This window comes from Drosophila innubila (genome assembly GCF_004354385.1).
Source record: "Drosophila innubila isolate TH190305 chromosome 2R unlocalized genomic scaffold, UK_Dinn_1.0 1_C_2R, whole genome shotgun sequence".
In the NCBI taxonomy this organism is placed as follows: domain Eukaryota; kingdom Metazoa; phylum Arthropoda; class Insecta; order Diptera; family Drosophilidae; genus Drosophila; species Drosophila innubila.
This window is the reverse complement of record NW_022995374.1, coordinates 16,900,290-16,916,747: the sequence shown is the minus strand read 5'-3', so window position 1 is coordinate 16,916,747 and position 16,458 is coordinate 16,900,290. Positions and strand designations below refer to the sequence as shown.

Below are 16,458 nucleotides of genomic sequence, written 5' to 3'. Positions count from 1 at the left end.
CCATTAACAGTCTCAAAGCTTAGTTCCATTAGAGTAGAAGCGCTCTCTCTTTCTCTCTCTCTCTCTCTTGGTTTTTGTGGCACTCACTTAGCTGAACAAACGAAACAACTAATTAAAGTAAAGCAACCAAACATTTACACACAAATTTCACTGGTCAGTTAGGCGGAAGCAATTGCTGTTGTAACAGTTGCAGATACAAAGATACAGATGCAGATACATTTGCTTATCCTGCTGCTTGGTTGGAGCAATCAGTGCAGCGACCGCATCTGCCACCAAAGTCTAGATCCATGTAACCAACGAGCTTGACACATGAATATGCAAATATGAGGCAGTCATTCTCAATTTCCCAATCCCCTTATCACCTCGCTCTCTCTTCTCTCCTCCCTTTTCCATAAAACCACCTCATCCCCCTTCGCATTCCCAGTCGCATTTACTTCGATTTGTGCGTTGTTCATTAATTTGCCGGGCCAGGACACTGGCTGGGAATGCTGTGGCATTTGCTATCACAGCTGCTGACATGGACATGGACACCGATATGGCCATGGTTGACTTTGTTGCCTGTTAATTGATTGCAGCCATTTAGGCATCGACGTTGTCCCCATTTCCTCCACCTCTTCCACCCTTTCCTGCTGGCTATCTGGTGTGAATCTTTGCACCCCGCTCTGAATTAATTAGTGGCAGCAACGAGGTATGCAGCTCCCCAACAGCAGCCTGATATTTGTTAATTGAAATTGAAAACTGAGCGCAGACAACGATGCTAAGCATGCAAATCTGTTTTTAGACAAATAAATAATATAATTCACTTAGGTAGTCAAGCTTTTAAAGCTAAAAATATAAATTATCAAGTATTACCATTTCAAATACACATACTTAGAGAGTGAATATACTCGTATTTACTTATATATATATATAGTAAAGCTGCTTCTTATCAGTTCAGCTTTTATTGCTCAAAAAGCTGGACTGATAAATACGATTGTGTTCAACTAAATAATATATTTTTCTCGCTATGTGGAAACCTATGTGGAATATTATACTATACAAAAATATTTTATTATGCATTGGAACTTATTCCCAGATAAACTTAAAATCCATAACAATTTTTGTATTATTCAGTGTTGGAGTTAGACTTTGGTAAAATAAAAAAACTATATATTATACATAAATTTAAAAAGAATTCTCAATAATGTGATCTTGATATAGGTCTTATCATGAACTGTACGAATTTGAGGGTCTCTTCAAAGCCATGCCAGTGATGCCAAATAATGCCCTTGCCACGAGTATTCCAGTCCAGTTTGCGCTTTTTAAAGTACTTGCCATTGGGATTGCTAAGCAAGGGAAAGTATAAAATGAGAATCCACAGCAGATCAGAATAAATTGGAAAGACTTACCAGAAGGCAGCACAGGCATCGTACCACCAGGCACTGTGATATCGCCTGGCACAATTGCCATCCGGCCAGGCATCATTGTCATTATCAAATGTGGAGAATTTCTGAAGAACATTCAAGCCCATCGAGTTGCCAGCGTTGCCAGCGTAATTCCCCAGGGAACTCAGCTCATAGGAGGTCTGCTCGCTGCCAATGCTGAAGTTATCGTAGTGCGCATAGCGAACATCACCCTCAAAGTCCTCCAGGTGCACATACAGTTCGTAGGTTGACTCCGAGGTCAATCGATGCAGCTTCTCTAGGCCCAAAAAGAACTCTCCAGTTAGAGCACCAAAGCCCCTCTGATAGTCTGTCCAGTTGCGAAAGAAGTTGACGCTGCCATCCATGCGACGTTGGATTACCAACCAGCCGGATCCTGCGAAGCGGGAATCGCAAGGTGCGTAGAAGGATTCCATGCCAGGCAGCTTTATTTTGTAGATGCCGGTGGTGCTGCCGAATGGCAAACAGCTGCTCGGGTGGAACTCGTCAAACTGATTCTCGTAAGCCTTCAGCTTGCTTCTTGCAGCCTGCAGTTCCTTTAACTGCTCCTCGTAGCGTCTCTGAAGATCTAATATTTCTCGATCCTTATCCGTAAGTCCTAAGTTTACTTCTGTTGTTTGTTCCACTTCACCAGCAGCTTTGATCTTTCCAGTTTTGGACTGATCTAACCAATCCACTGAAGTGATTTGACAATATGTCAAATTATACACCAAATCGGAGATCTGACGTTCGTTATCCTTGAGCCGAGCTGCATCCGATTTGGCTTGTGCCTGGCAAGCATCTAATTCAACATCCTTTTTCGCAATGCGAACCTCACAAGAGTCCGCCTGGATTTCAATTAGCTCAGATTTATCAGCCTCTATTCTATCCTCCAATTTCAGCAATTTCTCGTTGTTTTGACTAATCAGATCTTCCAGTGCATTAATTTGTCTATCTACAGGTGGCGCCACCTGTTGATGATCATCCATCAATGTACCTCCAGCAAAAGCGGCAAGGAGCACTATTATTGTGTACTCGAATAAAGTCGAATATCTGCACATTTTGCTTATACAGGCGATACTGAAACTTGCGTTTCGTTTGCGTAATATGAAATTCCCACGGATTCGAATACTCATAGAGGGAAAAGTTCTAAGTCGGGTTATCAGTTAAGTCACACCAACATACAAAAATGTCATATTTAAACATACTATGCGCTATCACTATTTCACATATACTTATTACACTGAGAGAAAATTCTTTATGAATTTTAATTTTCAATTTTAATTTAGTTTTTAAATATATTTTTTTTAAGAATTTCATTTAAGTTTAAAAGCAGATCATGACAATTATATAGTTTATTTCAATATTTTGAAATATTTACAAACGAGTATATATATTTTTAATTTAAATTAATTTTTTATAGATTTACTTTAACAAAAAACATTTGTGCTGATCATGTATTTTTTTTTTGAGCAAATTTGTTGTTACATTTTATTAAATTTATTAAGCTTTACGGGCACGTATCATTATTTGAACCGTTTTCAAAGAATAATTGGTGTCATGCCAATCGTCGTCATCCCAGAAGATGCCTTTACCATAAGTGTCATATACCGTATCCCCAAATAGGTAGACTCCATTCAAGTTACTGCAAAAAATAAGTTTTGTTTTTCCATTTACCGCATGATTAAGTCTCAGATAAACTTACGTAAGTCCACATTTGCTGTACCACCAGCCTCCACTTAAGGCTACTGCACAATTTGTGAAGCTCCTATCATTTTTACGATCAAATGTGCTGAACTTTTCACCCTCATTCAAACGCAATTGATCGCTGACAGTTCCTTCAAAGCTTCCCAAGGACTTAAGGGCATACGATTCCTGCTCACTTCCCACTTCAAATTTATCATATTTGGCATAACGTGTCTGTCCCTCATAGTCCTCCAAGTGGATATAGAGCTCCTGTGGTTCGGCTTTGGTCATGTGGTGTAATTTCTCCAGACCAATGAAGAACTCGCCAGTGAGATTACCGAATCCGTTCTTATACTCCGTCCAGCTTTGATAGAAGCTAACGCTGCCGTTTATCCGTCGCTGTATAACGGTCCATCCGGTGCCATTGAGGTGACCGTCGCACAGGACCTTGAAGGGATCAACTCCAGGGACTTGTATAGTATGAATGCTGCTAGAGGTGCCATATGCCTCACAGCTTGAGGCCTTGCAAGTGGTCAAGTTTGAAGTAATTATCTCATTCTGTTCGTTGATCTTAGCAGTAGATAAATTGAGCTGGGTCTTCAGTTCAGTTGTTTCTTGATTCTTTGTTTGTATTTCATTAGTACAAATGTCAAGATTTGACTCTAAACTACGAATCTTTATTTTATTTTCGTCGCGCTCCGTCTCTAAAATCTTTATTCTAATCAACTGATCCTGAATGGTAATGCCCTTTTCACTTATGTCTTTGTTTTTTGCATCTAATTCAGTTTTATTATCTTTCAACTGTTGCTCTAAAGCCAAAATGGTTTTTTCACTTGAGTAAAGTTTTTGTTGGGTTTCGATTAACGTTTGGTTGAAATGATGAACCCGATTGTTTTCGGCGGTAAGTTTATTTGAAAATTCATCGGATAATTCCTTTTGATATTTTGAAGTCATATTACAATTATCAATTTGACGTTCTAATTTAATTATACTATTTGTCAATGTTTCAATCAATTTATCTTTTAATTCAACATTTCGTTTGTAATAAATTTGCAATTGTTTATATTTTTCAATTGCGCTTTTGGAATTGTCAATCACTGATTCATAGCTGTTTTCATTTTGACCCGAAGATTTTTCCAAAGTCATTAGAATTACGATTAAACATAGCACAATTCTCATATTCATTTTTTTTAAAATGTGTGTATTATTATTTTCACTTTCGCTGGACTCACTCTTGATTCGTTCAATGTTAGCGCGAGACAAAACTTGAGACTGAAATCGAATGAGCTTTTTATTAATAATATATATATATATATTAAACAATTCCAGGAAATTTCACAATCTTCGCTCTCAACAATCTATGATGTGCTTATCTGTGGCTAATGCTCTGAGAATTTTTTATTTTAATATTTGCTGGTATGAATGAACTTGCATGTCGTACATATAAATCTTTTATATATTCGAAATTTGATTTTTTATATATTCGAATTTGATTCCGCTTAAATAGCATTAATTTTATTTTTCTTAAGTTTTTAAATCCACAGTATATTTAGTCATTCTATTTAATTCAATTATATAATTGATTTTTAATTTTCTATAACCAACTTATTTGATTCTCAGGCAATTTTAATTACTGTTTAGAGCTTTAAAAGCGTCGGATGCTGCGTTTGCCACACCAATTAAATGGTTATATTTTATTAAAAGTCAGATACAAAAGAACGAATCACATTGCCATGGCAAATAGACGACGCGATTTTCGCTCATTTTGCGGTGCAACTGAGCGTATACGCAACGTGCAGTAGAAGTGCCGAGTGTGAGTGTGAGCTGAAGTGTGGGCGTGGCTAGGACGGCCAGGTGCGGTCTTACCTGGTTGCCATAACGCTGACGTGGCAAGCAACTCGTCCAGCCTCCAACCAAGTCGAGACACAGCGACGCCTTCACTCCACAGAGCAAAGCCAAAGAAGGGGATGCAGTCTATAGGTGCAGAGAAGGGGGTGCAGAGCTCTAGACAACGCTGTTATTTATTCCGGATTTGTCTACCTTTTTTATTTATGTTTGGCAGACGCCAATTTTCATGGCGGCTGCAATGGCAATGCCAATGGCAATGGACTTGGCTTTGGCTTTGGCTTTGGCTTTGGCTATCCAAAGGATGCAGCTGCTCAGCTGCCTTGTCGTCTCTCTGTCTCTCCGTCTCTTTGTCTTTTTGTCTGCTGAACGCGTTGCGCGTCCTTCAAGTGCCGGAATATGCGGGTGTGGAAGGGGAAGGGGAATTGGGCTTGGGTTTGGGCTCTGACCACGTGATTCGTGTGCCAGCCAAGCGGAAAATAAAAGAAATCCAAGCAACAGCCGCACGTTGCCGTTGCAAACTCACCTTTGATTGTCTTAACTCCAATGCTCGCCATGCTGGTCAGACAATTGCTAGTCAAGTAATGAAAACGGTATTTACCCCAAAAAACAAGGGATGAGAAAATGTCGAGTTTCTGGCATACCAGCAGCCAGAGCAGCCCTTTCTTTAAGCCGTAAATATTTAAGCTGCTAAAAATGCTTTGGCTATGTCTTTGGCCTTTGTCTTGTGTTTAGAATTAAAACGTTTCAAATTGTTGCCAAGCTGTGCGTGTCATTTGGCTAAAACGCTTAAAGCCAACTATTTTTGATTAAAAAACTTTGTGGGGCAGCAACAAATTCAATAAACGGCACAAAAAATCAATATGAAATCGCCAGCTGCCTCTCAGAAATCGAAGTGCCATGGACTAAGTAATCTAAGCCACAAAACACAGCCACAGATTGCTTAGAGAGAGTGGTGAGAGTGGAGAGAGGAGAGAGAAGGATGGGGGTGGGGGTGGTGGTCACATAAATTCAAGATGTGGCCATAAGATTTATGACGATTGCGAACGTGGAATTTCGACAGCGGCCATAGACAAAGTGGGCTAGCAAAATGCCGCAACATTTGTGAGCCTGTGGCCTTTGAACTTCCGAATCTCTCACTGACTGGAATCCCAGATGGACGGACAGAAGACACAGAGACAGAAAGTTAGGCGGGGAGAAGAGGGGAGGGGAGGGGAGGCGTGACTCTGAACTCTGGACAACAATTTACAGTAGGCATATAAAATGTGCATAAAAATTGAGACTGCTGCCGCGAGGCTTCTGGTCTGGTGTATGGGGCGTATACTTTACGCATTTTAAGTTTCAATTTCACAGTCGAATTTATGGGCGTAAAAATGGCGGCATGACCATTTTATGGCCACTTCCGCTGACCGAGAAAACTCTAAGTGATTTCTGACATAAAAAACATTAGAGCCAGACGTCAGCAAATATTTCATATTTACCACAGATTTTACCCTCTCCCCACCAGACACTCAACTGTATATTCCTTTGGTCCTGTCAGTGCTAATGATAGAGTTGCATGACAACTCATCTTGTAATCAAATCTTTTTTTTTGGTAACTAAAGTGAACTTTTATTCACTTACTGACTGCATAATGGAATTCGTCAAAGATTTTTCCATACCATTTGCTATAGCTACTCCCTTTTCCAGTTCTTGTTCAAGTGTTCCACCGCCAAGACAGGGAGCAATCAATTGTCAACGTCGTTGAGACTGTTCCATAATCCGGCTTATTATGCAAAGTGAATGCTTGGCCCTTTTGGCGACTGTCCCCTTGTCTGCCCGCCGGATAATCTTGGTGATATTTCATTGTCGTCGCTCGAGCTTGTAAATGTGTTAACAGCCACGCCTTCCTCCGCGCCAATTGCGAAATATTTCCGTTTCCGGTTGCTGTTGCTGTTGCCGCTTATGCACTTCCTCGCTCATTTGTCGACCAGTTTGTCGCGCCGGGCTATTTGCTCAGATTCCGTTTACGATGTTCTCGCCATATTCTTTATATAGCCTCCGTTCGTTTGCCACATGCGAGTACGTATGTAAAGACGTATGGAAATTTCATATTATTATTGTTATTATGCTGATGTCCGATTGTCTCGCGCGTAATTTTCCAATTTCCATAAACGGTTTCAATTTCAGCATTCTCTTTTTTATGTGTCCCTCTCTTTCTCTCTTACTTCCATATCATTCGTTGATATGTTCTTTTTGATGGCCAAAAGGGTTCTTCAATCTGGCTGAAGGTTTCCCTTACGGCTCATTATCATATTAAATGGTTCCTTCCAATTGATGAAGTATCAAATTATACGAGCCGGCACAAATGCGGCTATAACTATGCAGCATTATAGACACGTTTCATTCCATTTGTATTTGTATTACGTTTGTAAACTCCTTGTGTTTGTATTTATCGAAGGTGTACTAATAACTTCTCTATTTCAATTTGCATAACTCATTTCGTTGTCAGTTACTTGTGGAGAAATAAAGATAATGTTTAAGTATTATATATTTGTCAGAAATAAATTTATAAAAAAAGCGTATAAATACAATACAAATAAATATCTAAGTATCTATCCCTCTTTCAAGTATTGAATTCTGAAGATTTTATTTAATATCTTACAATGTCAAATATATACACCAATATTTATTTATTGAATGTATTTAAATTTATCTTCAGTAGCTGTAATCAGTTTCTTTTTTTGGTATATTTTCTTTAGCTCAAAATATTTGTTGAAACCATTTGCATATTATTTCATTCCTCTTTTCGACACTTTTCCACACTTTTCGCCATTTTCGAATGTCTGAAAAGTGTTCTCCCTCCTTCATTTGGTAAACAGCGAAAACTCGTCTTAAACCGAAATCTGATGACACAGATGGGGCATGATCACCTGCTGTCCGTGCGTTGCATATTTAGCAGCTCTCTCTTTCTCTCTCTTTCACCATATGATGAGGAGAAAGGCGGGCTAAGGGGTAACAGCTGAATGACTTCATTTTGGCCACTCAGCCATGCAAATTCGCAACTGATTTTGTGCCCAAATCACATTGTTATGTGTAGATGAAGGAGAAGAAGACGACAGCGAGGTATGGAAGATGCAAAAACGATTTAAAAACTCTAAAATTAAGCTATCATCAGCTTTTACAGCTGACTATCAACTTCGTGTCTCTTTCTCTTTTACTCTGTAAGTCTCTGTCAAGGTGGAGGCACATTCAACTACAATATGTGTATAAAAAAGTCAAAAAGAAATAAGTGCAATGCAATGTCATTAAAGTAGACAAGCAGACAACGAAGGCAGAGCGTGACGAAGACTTGGAGCTGTGAGGTGAGAACGGAACGGAGCTGACGATGAGTATGGCCAACATAAAATCACAACACACACACACAGCTGTACATAGTTAAAGAGACATTCGCATGGCTAACACATACACCCATGCCAGATTCCTGTCTGTGGTCGCTTATCGGACATTGTGTGTCTGACTCCGTCTCTATCTCCGACTCCAGCTCCGGCTACGGCTCTGGCATTGACTCCGGGTCTGTTTCTGTCTCTGTGTGCGTTACGTAAAGCTGTAATCTGTGCTTATAAAACGGCAAATGGCAAAACTGCAGAGGGTTTTTAATTGTCTGTGCCGGATGGCAGCCTTAAATGCCCTACGACACTACAAGGACCCTAAAATACACTGCAAAAAAAATTAAAATCAACACTTTTTAAAGATATTTAATTTTAAAATATTCTTAATTATATTTAATTTTTTACTAAAGACTTAATTACACATTCTATTATATTATTTTTGTAACCCTACCTACTACATGATTTTCGTCAGTGTACACACGTCCGATATGGAACGGCTTTGTTGAGTCTGCCCGGACAAACGGTATGGGTTTTTTAATTAAAATCCCTTCATAATATTATGTTAATGTTTGCTTACCACCTGAAAAACTACGTAGCAACCCTCTCAGTTTAGATTTCTGGCTGGCAAGTTTAGCTGAAATCAGCGCCTGGCAAACTAATTCAGACCCTGGCTGAGATTGAAGTGCCAGCTAGAAAGTTATAAAAAGTAATTGTTGCCACCCGTTGATTTTTACATTTTTACATCTTTTGTACATTTTTGGTCGTTTCTCTTGGCTTCACGACCAAAAATGCAAATTGAGTGCGCTATCAGCAACTGTCATGGCAACCCATCTAAATACTCTCCCTCCCCGCCCATTTGAGGGGCGGGTACACGCCCAACAACAACAGAAACAACGGCAACAACGACAACAACTGTCATACACAGTTTTCCGTTCACCTGTTTTGGAATTGTCTCCCTTCGTCTTCTTTTTTTGTTGTTGTTGTTTTGTTATCATGAGTTCCCCTTGATGTCGGTAGATTTAGCGCACGTAGCATTTTAATAATGCCGCCAATTGTCATATTTGCCCAACGAAAATGGTCAAACATGCAGGATATCTCATATGGTTGCAACCTCTTTTATTCTTGTCGTTGTTGTAGTTGTTGTTGTTGTTGCAGTTGTTTTTGTTGCTGTGGCACTCTTTCAGCATTTGCAGCAATTAGTTTCCGTAAATTTCCAACGAGCTGGCAATAAAAAGAAATGTGAGTTGGAACAGTTTCTATAAAAAAAAAGGTATAAAAAACAATGCAGATATATATTCAGCTAAAAAAGAGAGGGAGAGATCATAAGAATAATAGTGAAACAGCAAGTTTAACTCATCAAGAAGGAGATAGATAGTTGTACTGAATTTTAGTTTTTGAATATGTTTACACGTCTGACAGATATCATGAATTAAGGAGTGTATGATTAATGTTATATTTAGATTATTAAAATTGTATTACTTTACACTAGACAACAGCTAGATTGTTTTTTTTTACCAAAACTAAATTTTCGAGACTCCATATAAGAACAAACCTCTTAAATAAATAAATAAATAAATTTTACAGAGATAAGCTTGAATTTTCAAACTTTACTCGAAAATATCATAAGCTTTTTAAAAACTTTAACGCTACCTCTCTTTGCAATCTTTTGACTATATTCATTAATTACGCACTAACTTTTTTCAAATTGAATTGTTTTTCAACTAATTTTCACAATATCTCTCACCGTGTAAACCTTTTTTAAAGTCACCTTTCAGTCAGCTTGATGATTTTTTCATGCATTTCTCTCGCCTTTTTTATGTAAATCTCATTTCTCTGACTGCCGTATCAATTGTCAATTTTAATTGCTGGCAGTTGTCATAACCCGATTGTTCAATCTACAGCTGGATGAATCAACAGAGAGATTTTAATGGCGCTCATAACGCATTTTGTTGCATTTCTTTATGGTTATGCAATAGAGAAGTTGAAATTGTAAGCCCAGACCATATTTTGAATTCCGCTTAGGCTGTTAAATTAATATGCTACAAATGGGGCAACATATTGAATCATCTGAGACGATGCCGCACGTTCCAACTGGAGTCCATGTGTCATGCTGATAAGTTGCAGTCACGTCCAGATGATTTGAAAGAAATCATACATAAAAAAACGTTTCTACTGGCCACATTTAATTGCGGCCGATAAGGTGTGCAGTTCCACAGAATCCCCCCCACCCCAGCAGCTGCTGGTAATCCCCTCAAGCAGCAGTCGCAATTAGTCAAACGAATTTGTAGCGCCCAGCTGAGGAATTAATCAGAAGTCGCATTTAAAATGCAAAATGCGTGCGCTAAATTACAACGAATTCTAAAGCACAAAAGCCTAGACATTTTTTAACGTGTAAGCAGTATGCTTACACACCCCCCCTCCCCCTGCCCCTGCCCCTATTCACTACTACAATAAAGTTGGCTGTCGGCAAAAAGACTTTTGTGCTGGCCGTGGGCAAGAAGCTCCAAGAAACAGGCGAGATGATGACTCGTTTTGGCTTTGTGCTCGTTGACGCGTCCACATTTGAATACTAATTGCATTTGGCCAAGTTGAAGAGCCAGAGAGCTGGAAGCTTGCTCCATGTTGCCAGTTGGCTTTTGGCTTGCGGTAAATATGATAAACAACAAAGCGCGTCATTTTGACATTTGTCTGTTTAATGCGCCCACATTGACGTTGCCACCACGCTGCCAATTGCGACTCCCACGACTGACAGCCTGCCCCCTGCCCCTGCCCCTTGCCACAGTCCCTGCAACTGCTTACTCCCCGCATTGGCAAATAGATATGCGACTCAGATAATGATCGGTTCAAACTGGCAGGCCCAGAGTTCTGCATAGTTTCAGCTTCAACTCCAGCTCCAACTCCAACAGCAACTTCAACTCCCGACTCTGGCGGTTGTCGCGCTTTGAACTTAAATGGGTTTTGTTGCTGCTGCTGTTGTTGTTGTTGTTGTTGACATGCAGTCACTGGCAAATTTGCCATATGTTGGCAAAATGGCAAACTGCTTTTGCCTTTTCGACTTTGGCCAAGTGTCAGGTTTTTTAACATTGCCTTGCCAGGACTTGGCTGCGACTTCCACGCGAGTCTGACACACAAACAATGCAACTCAAACGTTGCATGCCTCCAAATAAATTAAAATAAAAATACAATTTATTTAACATTAGCTATAAAATTAATGTTGGTAGCAAGGCCGCAAGTTTTGAGTTCTTTGTGGATTTGCTTGAATACTAAAAGATAAAACCTGTAAATTAACTTTAGATAATAAATTATATTATTATTTTTTAAATATTTTGAAGACAAGCTGAAGTATAATTATGTTGTAACTAGATAATTCAACATAGAAATGTATTAAATGTATATGCATGTACACTGAAAAAAAAAGACCAAGATCTAAAATCAAGAACATTCATCTTAAATATTTTGTTCTTAAAATTAGATTATTTTAAGACCAAATTACTAAAACTAAGATTATTAATCTAAAAAATCTTAAAATCTTAATATAAGAATAAAAATCTTAAATGGTTAGGAAAGTATAAATAGGTACTATTTCGTATCAAACAAATGATGGCACCGTGGCGCTCTGGTTAGAGAGGCCGCTTCAGTTGTGAAGCGGTAGGCGGCGGTTCGAATCCCCCTCGTAACAAATTAAAATAACATTTATAAAATTACTAAAACAGAATAAAATATAAATAAATCAAAAATTAAAATAAATATAAATATAAAAAATAATTTTCATTTATTTTATTTTTTGATTTTAATTTTAAGAACATTTATTCTTAAAATAAGAACTTGGTCTAATTTAAAATGTTCTTAAAATCAAGAAGTGTTGTCTTAATTTAAGAATTTTATGCTCTCGACGCATTTTATAGACCAAAAATCTTAGTTCTGAGACCAAAATCTTGATTTTAGAACATTTTTTTTATCAGTGTATGTGTTCAAATAATATCTATCTTTTAATGATTCTAACGCAATTTAATGTATTCTAACATTATTTCTGCAATGTTTCAAATTCAAACTAGATAATCAAACATTAAAAAGCATTAAATTTTAATATGTAATTTCTATCTTTAAAATAATCAAACTTAAGATAGTGACATTTATTATTATTTTTCTAGTGAAATATAAAAATATATTTTTTAGATAGGTAAATATAATAAAAGTAATATGTTACTAAGTATGCTGCTTTAGAAACAGCCAAACAAAAATCAGGATATTGTTGTTGAAGGGTTTAAGAGTCGAGGCAGCCACAGGTTGAGGCTATGTTCATCATAAATAATGGCCAAGGCACAACATGAACGCGGCACTTGTAATTAATTATACAGCAGGAACAGCGGGAAGTGGAACGACACGTCGAGGGGCAACTAAAATGTCTGGTAATTATCACTAAGACGCGCCGCAGCTGATTAAAAATGCGACGCCGACGCTGTCACTGAAAGTGGAATTGGAACTGGAGCTGGAACTGCGATTGGGAATGGGAACTGGGAATGGGATGGGATGGACGATGTGCATTGAAGTTGCAACTCTCGGCTCCAAGTGCAACTCGAATTCTGACAGTTTTCGAACGGCTGACATGACAAGCTGCCAGTGCTGATGACGCTAAAAACTTGCACCCAGTTGGCGGGGGCAAGTGCCGGTCAATGGCTAGAGGGTGCCCCCAACTGATTGACTGCCCAGGCCGACAAACCGTCTTCAGACTGAATCTCTATCTGAGCCTCAGACTCCGCTTGAGTGGCGATTCAGAATCGCAGGATGAAAGCCGCACCATGTAGCCAAGTGCCGACGGCGACGACGACGACGACGACGACGACGGCGACTCCTGAATGCTGACAACTGACTGACTGCAGAGGAAAAGAGTGAGGCAGAGAGCTGAATATGGTTGCAACGCACTCTGCCGCACTCTGTTGCATATAAATGAGGCGTGCCAAAAGTTGACAATGATATTAACCTTGAGTGGACTTTTCAGCAGGTTTTTTGTATCTCTGTGAAGGTCACTTGGCAGGCGGCAAACATTGAGACAGCCTCTCTCTCTCTCTCTCTCTCTCTCTGTCTCTCCCTCTCTCTCTCCCTCTCTCTTTTTCTCTCGTTGTTTACGAATGCATACGAACTGACATGAACATGATTACTGTAGTCATCAACTGGATTTTTATTGATGCATTATAGTTCATTAGGGTTAATCAGCTTGTAATCGATAATCGATAAAAATGGATTAAGTCGTTAAATATGAACTCCAGATCGCTTATATTAATTCTTTTGATGCTGTCATTTTATCTATATGGAATAATCAAAGAAGACACTTTATTAGCTCCTATTTTATTTTAAACACTGCTAAATATTGCAATGATTGCTAATTCATTTATTTTTCACAAATCATTTGTAAGCAACTTATTTATATAAGTTTAAGGGCCGGTTTTTCAATGTCTCCTTAAATTTTATAAAATAGATAAATGCAAATTTGACATTGCTTTCTATACATTTAACGTCAAAATATCTGTTGTATAGTTATCAAACCCCTTAAATAGATATTGAAAAACCGGCCCTAAGTATATATATAATATTGTTAAAAGCAATTGCTAATCAACTTTCTATATTAATCGATGATATTGATTTTGTTATGTTTTATGACATTTTTTTAATTAGTCTTTGTTATGGAAAGATAGCAAGTTTAATAACCTTTAAAAACACACAACTTTTCCATTGCTATTAACATTAATTTTACTTACGAATCAATTGTTGATCACCTTTTCATAATAATTGATATTATGAGTTCCTATTAATCAACTTCAGTTCTAGGTAATTAATAAGTTTCAAATTGTGATCAGACCAAGTTTATTATAACACAATTACATTTGCACGAGAGTTGTTTAAACCAGTTATTTTTTGTTTGATTGCTTGAATAAATAAATGCAACTAGTGCAAATAAATGAATTAAATGAAATAATTGCTTGTTCTTTTGTGAATTGTCTAGTCTTTCTTTCGCCCAAAAGTCTCGCCGTCCTCCAGCGTCTCCGGCAGCGGCATTCCCCTCGTCTCTGGCAGAGCAAGAGTGGCAACAACAGCAACTATTGAGACGGCCCCGAATATCAGGGGCGTTATCCAGGGCTGAATATTGGCCAGATCACAGATGAGGGGCGCCAAGAGGCCGCCAATGCGACCCAGCATGGAGCAAAGTCCCATGCCATTGGATCGGACTACAGTGGGAAATATTTCGCCACCCCAAAGATATGCATTTGGGAAGGTAATGGAGGCTCCAAAGAGACCAATGGTGGCTAAAACGACCTGAATGGTCCTATGCGAATTTATCAAGAAGACCAGCAACAAAAGAGCAATACCACTAAGTCCATTTGTGATCATCATTGTAATCTTGCGGCCCATATACTTGGTCATCACAACACACATGAGAGTTCCGGGGATTCCCAGGGCCGCAGCAATCAAATTGTTAAGGAAAATGTCACCTCCCAGCTTGGAAATGTATTGAGCGGTGCCGTAGTAGACCATGCAAACCACAACCCAATCCGTGCCCATGCAGATGGTCTTCAATCGCAGATAAGGTGTTCGAAATAGATCGATTATGTTGCCCTTTTTCGCTGGAGCCTTGGCAGCTAGCACCTTATAGGCGGCTTCAATCTCCGGCTTAATAGTGTCCGTTGGAGCCCGATTGTGTTTCGCTATCTTCTCCAGAATCTTGACCGACTCATCCACCTTGCCGGTGGTGTAAAGCCATCTGGGTGACTCGGGCACTAGGCATATGTAGATAATAAAGACGACTGAGAATATCGTAATGCTGAACTGAAACCACCGCCAGGTGCGAATGTAGTAGGCAAAGACAGCCAATGAGGCATGTCCAATGTTAAAGGGTATTTGATATAAAATAGCTACTATTTCTCGTTTCTTTGGTCCAATGATTTCCATGATGAGCACAAAACTGAATTGATAACGATCAGAAGGTATTAATTAATACAAATTTGCATGCAGATTTACCTGGTGCACATAGTACCTCCAGTGGCAAAGGCCGTCAGAAATCGGAATACCACGTAGAACCAATAATAGGGTGATAAACAGACGATCAAGCCACTAAAGAGCTGCATGAAACAACAGCCCAAGAACGCAGGTCGACGGCCAAATCTTAAAAGTTGAAAGATCACCATCATTACTATATATACATATACTTTATTTTATTGTAAGTAGCGGTGTCTTACCGATCTGAGATCATGCCAAAGAACATGCTGCCAAACATGATGCCCATCATGACAACGGACTGCGAGAGACTGGACATAAATGCACGACCGCAGACCAGATCCCACTCGGTCACAATAGTCGTCTTGAAGGTACTTGTATCGAATTCCCTGTCATGGCATTCTTTGCTGCACGCATCTGTCACATTTTCGGTATTGCATTTTAGGGGCGTTGGTGCTGCTAGAAAGATGTGGGCCAATGTATGCCACCCAGTTCCAAACTTGCTGAGGAATATAATGCCGCAGAAGAAGAATTGATATCTTCGGAAGTCACCAATCTGTGAGATGATTGGATCTGCCGTCTTTTCCACCGGATTCTTTAGTCGATCACCCATCCTGTCGCGGATTTATTGTTGTCCCTTTTCTAAAAACAAGTGATAAAAAACATAAGTAAAAAAAAAAAAACTTTAAAATTTAGATAAAATTAAATCAATGCTGAACAACATAATTTTGTCAGTTTGTTTGAATATAAGTGAACTGAATTCCTTGACTAATTTTTCAAGTGTAGAGTTGATTTTTCACAAATAACATATTTGATTAAAAATTGAAGAGTCAAGCTTGTAAATAATCTAAAGTTAAATAAAGATAAGTCTTAAAATTAAACAAAATAAAATGAAAGCGAATACATTAAAAATCAGCTGTCATTTTAAAAATACAAAGCTGATTTCTAATAATAAAAATGCAAAATAGATAACAACAAAGATTTATAGTAGTTAAACGGAATCCGTAATCAAATCGAACGTATTTTAATAAAAGAAAGTAGTGTAAAAAAATTAAATTTAATATTTGAACATAATATGAAATAAAAGTGAAATAAGCTATTAAGAAGAGGAAGAGACTGAAATAAAATAAAGTCGCTTATCGAACTTAAAAATGATAATATATAAA

General features: G+C 38.4%; 3 protein-coding genes across 3 annotated transcripts; all 3 read right to left on the bottom strand.

The window, feature by feature from the left end:
• Positions 1 to 1,028: 1,028 nt before the first annotated feature.
• LOC117784462 (angiopoietin-related protein 7-like) lies at positions 1,029 to 2,577 on the bottom strand. Its single transcript, XM_034622204.1, has 2 exons — positions 1,389 to 2,577; positions 1,029 to 1,325 (listed from the first exon to the last, which is right to left on the bottom strand). Exons 1-2 carry the CDS (start codon positions 2,534 to 2,536, stop codon positions 1,178 to 1,180), a joined length of 1,296 nt encoding a protein of 431 aa, XP_034478095.1. The 5' UTR covers positions 2,537 to 2,577; the 3' UTR covers positions 1,029 to 1,177.
• A 291-nt stretch (positions 2,578 to 2,868) lies between these two features.
• Positions 2,869 to 4,360, bottom strand: LOC117783608 (angiopoietin-related protein 7-like). Its single transcript, XM_034621069.1, has 2 exons — positions 3,106 to 4,360; positions 2,869 to 3,045 (listed from the first exon to the last, which is right to left on the bottom strand). The coding sequence occupies exons 1-2, from the start codon at positions 4,269 to 4,271 to the stop codon at positions 2,904 to 2,906; spliced, it is 1,308 nt and encodes a 435-aa protein (XP_034476960.1). The 5' UTR covers positions 4,272 to 4,360; the 3' UTR covers positions 2,869 to 2,903.
• A 9,787-nt stretch (positions 4,361 to 14,147) lies between these two features.
• LOC117785354 (organic cation transporter protein) lies at positions 14,148 to 15,930 on the bottom strand. The gene is made up of 3 exons (XM_034623313.1): positions 15,535 to 15,930; positions 15,317 to 15,460; positions 14,148 to 15,260 (listed from the first exon to the last, which is right to left on the bottom strand). The coding sequence occupies exons 1-3, from the start codon at positions 15,903 to 15,905 to the stop codon at positions 14,300 to 14,302; spliced, it is 1,476 nt and encodes a 491-aa protein (XP_034479204.1). The 5' UTR covers positions 15,906 to 15,930; the 3' UTR covers positions 14,148 to 14,299.
• Between the last annotated feature and the right edge of the window lie 528 nt (positions 15,931 to 16,458).